The sequence below is a fragment of the Populus euphratica genome, unplaced genomic scaffold (genome assembly GCF_000495115.2).
Source record: "Populus euphratica unplaced genomic scaffold, PopEup_1.0 scaffold226.1, whole genome shotgun sequence".
In the NCBI taxonomy this organism is placed as follows: domain Eukaryota; kingdom Viridiplantae; phylum Streptophyta; class Magnoliopsida; order Malpighiales; family Salicaceae; genus Populus; species Populus euphratica.
The window spans coordinates 29,171-41,068 of NW_011499967.1; the positions used below are offsets into that span (position 1 = coordinate 29,171).

An 11,898-nucleotide genomic window follows, 5' to 3' on the forward strand; every position below is an offset into this window, starting at 1 on the left:
AAGATTTTCTTAAAAATGTTGATGAGTTTTGTTAATTTCATTTTTTCTAATTCGAAGAAAATTAGTGAAGATAAAATTAGATCTCCATGTGCAAAGTTAAAAAATAAAAAGATTCACCATAAAGATATTGTGACAATGCATCTACTTGAAAAAATGTTTATGAAAAAAATACTTAAATTGATTTGCACATGAACAATCATATGTTTCTTACAAAACCAAGTTATAAAGGATGGTTTGCTAAACTTTTAGTTCTAACAATATACATTGGTTTATGAATGATAATATAAATCCTTGCAGTAGTATGGTGATGAATAAAATGACAATGAATGAGGATTATTTAGATGAAGATTCACATAATATCCCTTTAGATGAAGAAATAAATGTAGTGCAACTAGGTTTTTTAGACTTATGAAATATTTAGATGAACCATTTAGGATAGGTGCATAACTCAGAGCACATTATCAAACATTGCACAAGTGTTTACTATGAAGATAAATTATAGGCTGAGTGAGCATGATCATGATCTGATTATTAAATGGGTAAAAAACATGTTACCTAAAGGGAATAACCTTAAATATAACTTTTTGTGGTAAAATTCATGATGAAACCTCCTGTCATAGGTACCAAAAAGTTGATATGTATTCAAACTTTTATATGTTGAACTATAATGAATATGCAAATTTCACTTAGTGCAAAACTTGTCAGCATGCTTGATATAAATACAATAGTGATAAAGAAAGGATATTTATCACATATAAAAAATAAAGATACTTTCCAATTACTCTTAAGCTGCAAATGTTATTTATATCCCTCAATATTACTTAGCATATGACATGACACCATTTACATGATAAAGTGGATGGAGTCAATATACACCCTTTTAATGGTGAACCTTGAAAGTATTTCAGGAGGATGCATCCTGAGTTTTTAATGAAGCCATAAAACATTTAACTTCTCTCGGGTACTAATGGATTTGATTTATTTAGCTTTTCTATTACACCCAATTCTTGTTAGTTGATCATCATGATAGTATAAAACTTATACCAAGATATATGTATTGTAAAAACCCGGCTTAAACCTATCCTAAATGGAATGATGATAATAATAATAATAATTTTTATTATTTAATCCAGAAATAAAAATGTGTTAGATCAAATAAAAGAACTTTATAAAATATAAGAGGAATGAAATTGAATAAAGAGAAAAGTGGTGTGGTATAAGATAATTAAGAGGGAAAGGTTGTGGGGAAAATAGAAAAAACATAAATTAATAGGGCCAAAGTGTAATATTAGAAAGATTGGACTATATAAAGACCTAATTTCTTCTCCATGGTCGGTAGCTAGAGCATTTAAAAGAGAAGGGAGACTTGTTTGATTTTCTTGCTAAAATCATCAAAAAGAAGCTTGATTAGAGTGTATAAGACATAGGCAAAGTAATCCAAAAGAGAAAATTAAGTATTTTTAGTGAGTTGTTTGAAGAAAAATTACAAGGTTAGGGTTTTAAAAAGAAAAAAAGGGAAAGGTTGGATTTTCTTACATCCATCTCTTGAAACCTCATCTAAATAAGGTAAGACACATAACCAAAGACATTAATTGCAATAATTTTATATTTTTGTTGAAGAATTTCAATTGTTAGGGTTATGTTAAAAATAAAAATTTAAATTATTGATTGTTGAATTGATGCAATTGTGATTTAAAGATGGTTGCAACCATGAAATAAAGAATGGTAATAAGTCCATTTCAAGAATGGAAGAAACAAAAACCCCTAAACCAAAAGGAAAAATTAGGATATTGGAATTTTTTATACAATTGTTTGGAAATTGTATGAAACTAAAGGTTTATTGATGTTAATAGGTGGAATGGATAAGGATTTTATAAAGAAGAGAGAAGAATTCTCACTTTTTTTCTTTAAAAAGGTTTCTACTAATAACTCACTAAAAGAAAAAGGGTTTCGATTTGGGTATTGTTAATATAAAAAGGTAGTTTTAAACGAATCGAGTGGATTGTATAAGAGTTAAGAATATAATATCTATGAAGGATTAAAAAGAGAATTTTATTCTCTTTGATCTATTAAGTCGACCAGGCTTATATAAGTGTATGAGAATTAATTAAATCAGGAAATGAGTAATTTGTATTATGTTGTACCAATTTAAAAATGAAAAAGAATGTATAAAAAGTGAACATTTATGCATTACAAGAATGTGGAATTTACAACATAATTGAAATAAAAATTTAAAACCTAAGTGAAAAATAAGATTTTATCATTAAAGTTTATGAATGGAAAATGACATGCAAATTATGTTGGTATATAAAATGCCACAAGACCTAATTAGCAATAGAGAATCTTTTTGTGCTTAGAGACATCAAGAGTTATTTAAAAGAGTACTAGAAGTAATTTCCTTTTATCATATCTTAGTGTACAATTGTAAAATTAAAAGGTGGATTAGAAAGACTAATCCATGATTAATGGAATTAGTGCCTAGGTTAATAAATGAGTTGAGAAACTATACCTTTAATTAATGCAAATATTGTCATGTTGAATGGAAAAATTGAGGATTTAATTTCTTGGTTAAAAGAACTAATGGCCTGGTTAAAGAGCAAATATAAAGAACTAACTCCGTATATAATTGGATTAACACCCTGAGTGATGGGTAATTATAGAATTCAGATGACTTAAACAAAAGTTAAATACCTGGTTTAAACTAGAGACAATTTCGATATTTTTATAAGATTTGAAAATGATATTAAGGATTTATGATGATGTTAGTATGTTAAAAAAAAGTTAATCCATCAAATAATGCTATGAATATATATGTGCATGAATATGAAATTCTTTAAAAATTTTAAGTGATGTAAAGTGTGTGTGTGTGTTTTAAATGAATATTTTTAGGTATCTCTTATCCTCAAGTTGAGAAGTAGTTTCATGAATGATGTATTTTGAAGAACCAATATTTTTGTTATAATATAATTTTGTACCTAATAATTATATTGTTTATCTTATTTAAATATGAATAATGTAATTAAGGAAGTTGTCTTCACAAAGTTAGTTCATAATCTTGTTATATTCTTATTTAAACGTATTTGCTTTTAAAACAAAATGATATATGCCTTGAATTATATTAGTTTTAAATACTTGTTTTATGGAATATTATAATGTTAATTATATTAAATGAATATTGGAAAAAATAGGAAGTTGATGTTATGGTTAAGTTATAGAAGTCTCATATGATGGGACAAGTATTGTGATTGATTTAATTTGTAGTTTGTGAAACTTGTATGTCGATAACTTGGCAATGAAAATATAACACTTTGCTAAAATTTTGGTTGTGTGTGTGTAATTTTTATTTTTAGGTTGGTATATGTATGAAGTCATAATTCATGTTTTTATATATTGTCAAACCTAGTACACATAATTCAAGTAGAAATATAGATATTGTCTTCAATCATTGATTAATTGATGTTTTAATGAAACATGATTTTGAAATAAAGGTAGGATTAATGTAGATTATAAATTATTTATCTTCGTATAGGACGGTGTTGAATTAAAATACATATGGAAAATTAATTTGTTCATATTGTATGCATCATAATAAGGCTTTTACCTTATTCAATGGTGGAAAAGCTTCTTTTTTTTATTATTATCAGTAAAGGTTCTTGCTAAATCATTATCAATTAAGAAATAATAGAAAATACTTCTTAAGAAGTAATATTGAAAGGGATGTTGCACCGCCGATACTATTGAATGAAGAATTGTATAATGAAGTTTCAAAATATAAGGACATTGTGTTTTGTTTTTATTTTGGAAAGAAAAAATTTCATGGTCTTGATGTGATCCATAATTGGATAAAGTAGAGTATTTTTTTTGAGATTTTTTATTGGAAGACTAATATTATTCATCATAATTTAGATATCTTGTATATTGAGAATAATGTTTTTGACAATATCTTTAACATGATAATGAACGTGAAACAAAAAATAAAAGATAATATAAAAGCTATAATGGGTTTACCTTTATAATGTAACTATGAGAATATAGAGTTGATTAATTATAAGTTTTGTGTTGCAAAGCCTAAACCATATTCATCTTTGATAAGGATGTATAATTTCTTATCTATAAAAGGCTCAATAGTCTACAATTTTCCAACAAATATGCATTAAATATAGCTAAATTGATGAATTTAGGGAATACAAATTATATGAGATGAAAAGTCATAGTTTCCATGTGTTTGTATAAACATTCATTCCTATTACTTATATTTCCAAAAGAGATATCAAATGCACTAACAAATATTAGTTACTTTTTTAGGGATATTTATTATAATAAATTGCATATTCAACATATGAAGAAACTTGAAATAAACATCAATGATATCATTAATAAACTTGAAATGATCCTCTCTCATTCTTCAATATAATAGAGCATATGTCGACATCTAACATAAAAAACAAAAGTTAAAGGTCCTATATAATATAAATGAATATGTCCATTAAAAAAGTTATGGATTACATATGAAGTAATTGTCCATTATTTTTTTTAACATTTAGTTATTTATCTTTAATTACTTTCATGTAGATAATATAATTATTCAAACTTATATTGTTAAAACAAATTTCAATTTTTATCTTATATTATTTTGAGTCTCACTAGAGAATAAGAATCAATTACACTCCTAGAAATAATGATAGTGTATAATGGTCTCTGAGTGAGAACTTGTTGATATTTTTTCATCTTAGCGATCATTATCAAAGAAACTAGTAAAAAAAAGATATTTGGCAAGCATTGAATTCAGACAAGTATATACTTATATATTATTTAACTATGATGAATTGAGATTTTTTTTAGTAAGTCAATTTTATAATTATATTATCTTAAATTATCTTACAAGCTAAATTCAGTAATTTCCATGTAGGCAATATTATTAATTATTGTTATCCCAAAATATAAATGTTAGTGAAACTTAAATTTTCTAATTATAAGCTGAACAATTTTTCACGTGGTTTAAAACACATATAAATGTTTAATAGTTTGCAAATTCTAATTTTAGAATTAGATTTTTTTTTCTTTGACAATTAATGGTTATCAACTTTAACCAAATGTTCAATATTAGAGCCAATGTTTGTAGATTAAAATTTTTATCTTTGGGTCCTGAAAGAAAAGTCCAATTTTATAATAAATATTTTGTCAATGGATATATGTTTCATATTGAATAGTATGGTGATGGCAGAAAGACCTTTAATAGTAGAATTTGCGTAAAGGGTTCTACTTTCAATGAGTTTAAAGTTAATTAATATAACAAGTTAGAAGATATGATTAAATTACAATATCATAGATCACAAGATATAGTGTTTTTATTTATATGTTATAGGCATGATATTGATAAAAAAAAAATAGAGTAAATATTCACCATGATTTGGTTAAAATTAATAAAAAAAGGTAGACTTTGTAGCATCAATGATGTTTTTATTTTGTTAAATAATGCTAATAAATGTATTATCATACACTATTTCCTTTAGAAAAGATCATAAAATATTTGATTAATTATTTGTTGTCAAAACAAAATCTAGGAGTTGTGTCCAAATTGTTGAATATGGTAACAAAAAAGTAATTGGATGAGACGATGTATTTTACATATATAAGTTAGTTGATTTATATTAAGTAACTCTGTCTAACGAGAGTTAAAAAATCTAATTTTCTTGTTACTAAGAACACTTACATTGATGCTAATGTTGATGAGCTAAATATAATGTTATGTACTAGTGAATATATAGAAAAGGATTAAGATGATAAGATTGACCTTGATTTCAATGACAATGATGATATTAGACATGATAACAATAAAAATAAAGAGTAGGATTATGATGAAAATGTATTGAATATTTATATTTGAAATTGAAAATGTATAAAATATTTGTTGGTGCTTTATAAAGCATTATACTTATATTTATGTGATAATTTTGATTTTATATTATTTTTTATATGAGCTTATTATTTCGATCGCTACATATGTATGCACTTTTTGTTGTGGTTGTGGATTTAATGCGAGCAATTATTAGCTTGAAGATGTTTGTTGTTGCATTTGTTATTATTGTGTGTTTAGAAGATAATTATTAGTATAAAAATCATAACAATAAACCAAAAAAAAATAATGAAAACATTGATGAAAATGTTATTTTATTGGCAATTTCAAAGGAATTTTTAGATATATTCTCAAACTCCTATCAAAATTTATAAAATATTTTGGATTTTTTTATGAAATCAAAGATGAAAAATTCTATAGGAAGTTAGTTTTCATCTAAGAAAAGTTTAGAAAATCATAACTTTTTATATGGCAAATCCCATGTGCTGAAGTTCGTATATTATCCATGATAAATTCGTGGTACATGAAGCAACCTTTGCATTCATTGAACATGCATGGGGCCAGCTGGTTGGTTCTTTGCATTTTAGCATTTCAATTTGAAGTTGCAATATTTGAATAGGAATTTGTTTTGTATCAAATGAGATATGGGTCTGCCCTATTAAAAATAATTTCGGCAACGCATTCTTTTAACACTAATAAAATACAAATCTATATGAAACAAAATATGTTCCCCTGCCTATGCACTTTTTATTTTATTTTCATTCATTAAGTTGAAGTCTCAGCTTGGATACTCTAAAGATGTAAAGTTGGTTTCTTAGAAACCACTCTTGGAGTATAGGACTTAATATATACACATACCTTCTAAGGAGGAGGCCTATTGCCTCTATCCTTCTTATGCAAGCCATCCATCCTTCTCCTCTCTCTCTCTCTCTTCTTCTCTCTCTCTGACAATTTCTTCCACATCAATTCTTTTAAATGATTCCAGCGAAGGATTTTTAACCTTTCTCTTCATTAAAATTCCAAACCCAGAAACATCATGCTTACACTGACATTCTTATATTAATTTTTTTATTTTTTTTGGTTAAGAAACATTTTAATTCCTCTGTCCATAAAGTATTATCTCAAGAGGCAATATAAACCTGGTGTGAATCATGGCAGAAATCACAACATACTCTATGGAGAAGGATTTGGGCTGTGGCGTGATAGGGGGAGCTTTCCTACGCCGGCATTTCTGGCCGAAAAAGACCTCAGTGCATTCACTTCCTGCGAGCAGCACCACTATCAGAAACCTGCCCAGTATTGATAGTAATTCAAAGAAGCCTCCTATCCATAATTCAAAGAGGCAACAAAACAAACCCGAGCCTGTCATCCTTTATTCCTCCAATTTGCCCATATCTTCACCAAAAGTAGGGAAAAAACGGCATAGTTTGATTCCTCCAAGGCCTTCGACTTCTCATCAAAAGAAAGAAGGTAGGAGAACCTCAGATGCTGCAAGAAGCTCAACATCATCCTCATCAAGCTCAGGACGGGTTAAAGTACTTCAAACCGACAAGTCTGAGCTAAAATGGGACTCTACCAGTGACTCCATAGAGCTTAGCAGAACTGTAATAGCTAATCATCGAAAGTCCAATGACAACAAAGCTCTTGTTCGAGCCACTTCTGGCAATGTAATGTTGTTAGGCAATATGGGCAACCTAAGACAGTCCAGAAAAAAAAACGGGGATTTTATAGGGAATAATAGTCCTAAAGTTACCATTAAGACCGTGGGTTACCTTAACAAGAACCTTCAAGAGGTAAATTTCTCTTCTAGACCCAGAAATGGCTATAGTAAACTTGGCAGTAATGGTGTTATGGGCAACATTGTGAGGCAGCCTAGTGATGAGTTGCGGCAGGGACAGGATCTGATAATTAGCATGGATCCTGAGGTTTTAAAGAATAAAGGAAATGAAAGGTACAAGCAGGGAAGATTTGAAGAGGCCTTGGCTTTCTATGATCGTGCAATTGCTCTTGATTCAACAAAGGCAACATATCGAAGCAATAGAAGTGCTGCTTTGATAGGATTAGGCCGTCTTATAGAAGCTGTTGTGGAGTGCAAAGAAGCTATCAGACTTGATCCTGATTATCAAAGAGCCCATTACCGTTTGGCAACAATATATTTCAGGTATGCCTTATTTGACTGCCAATAGAGAGTTTTGTGTACTAAACAGAGCTCGTAAATTAAAACTCGTGTGCTTTTGCTGTTTATTCTATAATAATTAACTTCTATTTATATATTAATGAATGATAAAACTGGAACGGTATAGAGGTCCTGTAATAATTAATGTGAAATTCATCATGCAGACTGGGAGAAACAGAGAAGGCTCTGAGTCACTACAAACAGTCAGGCCCCATTACTGATTCCAAAGACCTTGCTCAAGTTCAGGCTCTTCAAGGGAACCTGAACAGGTGCACCGAAGCTCGAAAACTAGAAGAATGGTCTCGATTGCTGAAAGAGACTGAGCGCACAGTTTCCTCTGGTGCTGATTCAGCTCCAAAGGTGAGAAATTTTGAAACTTTTTTTCTCCTCTCGTTTCTTTTAATACAATGGAAGAGGAGAGTAGTTCCAGTACAATTGTATCTACTACCTGTAGCTATTGAACTTATTCTTAAGCAGGTTACTTCTGTTTTACAATTAGGTTTTCGCTATGCAAGCCGAGGCACTACTGAGGCTCCACAGGCACCAAGAAGCCTACAAGGCCTACCAAAAGAGACCAAATTTTACTGTTGAATCCTGTGCCAAGTTATTTGGCCTGACTATCGCATCTTATCTCTTAGTGATTGGGGCACAGGTTTACATGACTGCCGGCAGGTTGGTAAAAGTATTTCATTTAGGCTCTTGTATCCTGAATTACTGATGTCAAATGTGCATCTACGCAAGCAATAACTTAAGAAACAGGAGAATAACACTTTATTCTCAGAATTTCCACTAAAGAAAGATGTTGAGCAATGAAAATGTCGATCGTTTGGGCCATCTCTTTCTCCTTTCCTAGAATTTCCAGAGAGATGTCATCAAAAGGGGAATGTTGTTCTCGTTTACTTTTTCATTTTTTTTTCTTTTGATAGATGCTCTTTGGACTTTATTTAATTAATTAACATCGAATAGCGAAATTAATTAGCAAATGATGGTATTTTGGTTTCGAAGTCGAGCTAATTTTTGTACTGATACTTAAATGATTGTATTGATGAACTTATTCTGTAATGCTGATGAATTTACAAATACTCAGATATTTATCACAAAATCGAGCAATTTTAATCAAACTTGGTTGCTGTTAATAGGTTTGAAGATGCAATGGCTGCAGCCCAGCAAGCTGCTCGACTCGATCCCAGCAACAGGGAGGCTAACGCAGTATTAAAGAGTGCTAGAGCAGTAGCATCTGCTAGATTGAGGGGCAACTTTTTATTCAAGGCATCAAAATTCACCGAGGCATCTATCGCATATAGTGAAGGCCTCGAACATGACCCTTGCAACTCAATTTTACTATGCAACCGAGCAGCCTGTCGGTCCAAGCTTGGCCAATTTGAAAAGGCTGTAGAAGACTGCACTGCGGCTCTTAGTTTGCAACCCAATTATAGCAAAGCAAGGCTAAGAAGGGCTCATTGCAATGCCGAGGTAAATTTGAGCACCACTAACGACTAAAGGGTTTCAAGATGGGCGTGGGTGTTAAAATTTAAGCCATTTCTCTAATATCTGACCGATAAATAATTAGTTTATTTATTTATTGCTTGATTAGCTGGAAAGATGGGCGGCTTCAATTCAAGATTTTGAGATGTTGATAAGAGAAAGTCCAGCAGATGAGGAAGTGGGCCGGGCCTTGTTTGAAGCGCAGGTTCAACTTAAAAAGCAACGTGGCGAAGACACCCAGGACCTCAAATTTGGTTCTAATTTGGTGTTTGTTTCCAGCAATGAGCGCTTTAGACACTTCGTAACTTCACCCGGTAAGTCCAAAACTAAAGCTTTTGCTGCTATGGATCTTGAGTGTGTGTTTGTGCGTACAGGGCATGTTTTTTTATTTGACGAGGACAACAAACCTCTGTGCATGAATTGGCAGGGATGTCTGTGGTGCTCTTTTGTAGCAAAGATAATGGTCAAACAGTGTTGCAGCTGATGGAGCAAGTCTCCAAGAAATTCCCATCCGTCAACTTTCTCAAGGTTTGTTATCTGCAAGCATAGCATTGCATTGCTAAATAGATAAACCCAATTAAAGAAGAAACCCAGTAAGAATATCCAACAATAACAAGTTTTATATGTCAGAGTTGAATCCCCAGCTCGAAGCAAGAGGTCAAAGTGGACTGTAAGTCATAATAATTGATCGTTGATGCATTGATGGTTTCAGGTGGAGGTTGAAGACCATCCCTACCTGGCAAAGTCAGAGAGGGTGACACTTTTGCCATCGTTCAAGATATACAAGAACGGATCGAGGGTTAAAGAAATTTCCGGCAACAACCACGAATTATTAGAAAAATCAGTCAAGTTATACAGCCGTTGAAGACAATTTGACACGAGTGTAGACATGGAGACAGGGAAGAAAACTCAATCAGAGAAAAATAATGCGGGCTGGTTGCGTTTGGTCTCCAACTTTGCCAGCAAGGAACATAAAAAATGAATAGATCAGATGAGGAATCACTGTTGCAGCACCACAGATTACACTAATGTGGTGGAATTGCTTGATGATAATTAGATTCTTTGACAAATTTAAATAGATTAAACTAAGATCGAAGGACGATTTGTGCACTCCTTTATTCTCCCCACCCCAGGTTTTTTTTTGTTTTTTTTGCCGGATCAGCAAACTATCCAGTATGCTCATGATTTGTTGAAAAAGAAAGGTGAAGAATTTTTGCAGTGGAATGGTTCAAGAGAGCCGATGATCTTACCAGCAAGAGTGTTTAAAAAGATTGTTTACTAAAAAAAAAAAAGAATTTTTATAAATGTTGTGCTTGGTGATTATTAATTAATGGAACGAACAAGATTTCTGTTGATTATTACAAGGTTTCTCTATCAGTTTTTTTTTTTTAGATTAATGTGGGTGTTCGGACCAGCTTGCGCGCACCACGATCCTGAAGTTAACGACCATGTAAGTCTCCAGTAGCCATCATATGAGCAACCAAGAACTCGAACTTGAGACCATAGAAAAAGTAAACCCCTTAGTTTCAAATCTTTACTACTTGACCACCACCTAGATGATTAAGGTTTCCCTATAATTGATATGATTGATATTATGGTGTACTTAATATCCACTGTTTCATTGCTGTTGTGATTAATGATCAGATAAGGAGAAATATTTATACCTTCATCAACAGCTTGTCAAAACTCAAAACTAGAACTCTGAGCAGTAATTATTATATAATTTATCAAGTCTCTAGCATATCTTTACATTTTTAATTATATTTATTATATATTTTTTTATTAATTTTTTTTAATTATATTGATAGAATTGTATTATACATTCTAAAATTACCAATGAGTTATAGAAGGATATAGTAGAAAGACTACTCAAAATGAATTAAAAATTTTCCAGGATTAAAATTAATTAACAAAGATATTATTTTTAAAATTAAAATTATATTCTTGTATAGTTTATGTACATTTTAAGAATAAAAAACATAATTCCATCGATTTAAATCAAAGAAAATTTATTAAAGAATTGTGTATTATACGCAATGATATAATAGACACAATTAAAAACATGAGGATATATTGAAAACTTTTATTCAATTATGTGAGAATTAATCAACATATTTACCCTTATAATTACACCATAACCCAAATGAAGAAGGCTATTTCTTTTATTGTTACTCATGACTCAGGCACGCACCATGGATTGACAAATTAAGTGCATCTGAGTTAGCTTTATATATATATATATTAGTAGTTATTCATTTCACCTGCCGAATTTTGTTTTATTTAATCATTTCACAATTGTGTTTAAGGAATGATAATTATTTTTTGTTCATGATGCTGGTATTTGCGGTGTTGAAAAAAGTCCTAGGTTTTAATTGATGCT

General features: G+C 30.5%; 1 protein-coding gene across 1 annotated transcript; it reads left to right on the forward strand.

The window, feature by feature from the left end:
• Positions 1-6,637: 6,637 nt before the first annotated feature.
• Positions 6,638-10,628, forward strand: LOC105138988 (TPR repeat-containing thioredoxin TTL1-like). The gene is made up of 7 exons (XM_011045261.1): positions 6,638-8,018; positions 8,198-8,393; positions 8,533-8,705; positions 9,173-9,506; positions 9,628-9,832; positions 9,946-10,046; positions 10,231-10,628. Exons 1-7 carry the CDS (start codon positions 7,009-7,011, stop codon positions 10,381-10,383), a joined length of 2,172 nt encoding a protein of 723 aa, XP_011043563.1. The 5' UTR covers positions 6,638-7,008; the 3' UTR covers positions 10,384-10,628.
• The last annotated feature ends 1,270 nt before the right edge of the window (positions 10,629-11,898 follow it).

What these genes read in the sequence shown, in the direction of transcription:
- LOC105138988 (XM_011045261.1), top strand. Translation starts at nt 7,009, where the DNA reads ATGGCAGAAATCACAACATACTCTATGGAGAAGGATTTGGGCTGTGGC. An exon ending in TTGGCAACAATATATTTCAG is followed by an intron (nt 8,019 to 8,197) that starts GTATGCCTTATT and finishes TTCATCATGCAG; the next exon opens with ACTGGGAGAAACAGAGAAGG. An exon ending in ACACTTCGTAACTTCACCCG is followed by an intron (nt 9,833 to 9,945) that starts GTAAGTCCAAAA and finishes ATGAATTGGCAG; the next exon opens with GGATGTCTGTGGTGCTCTTT.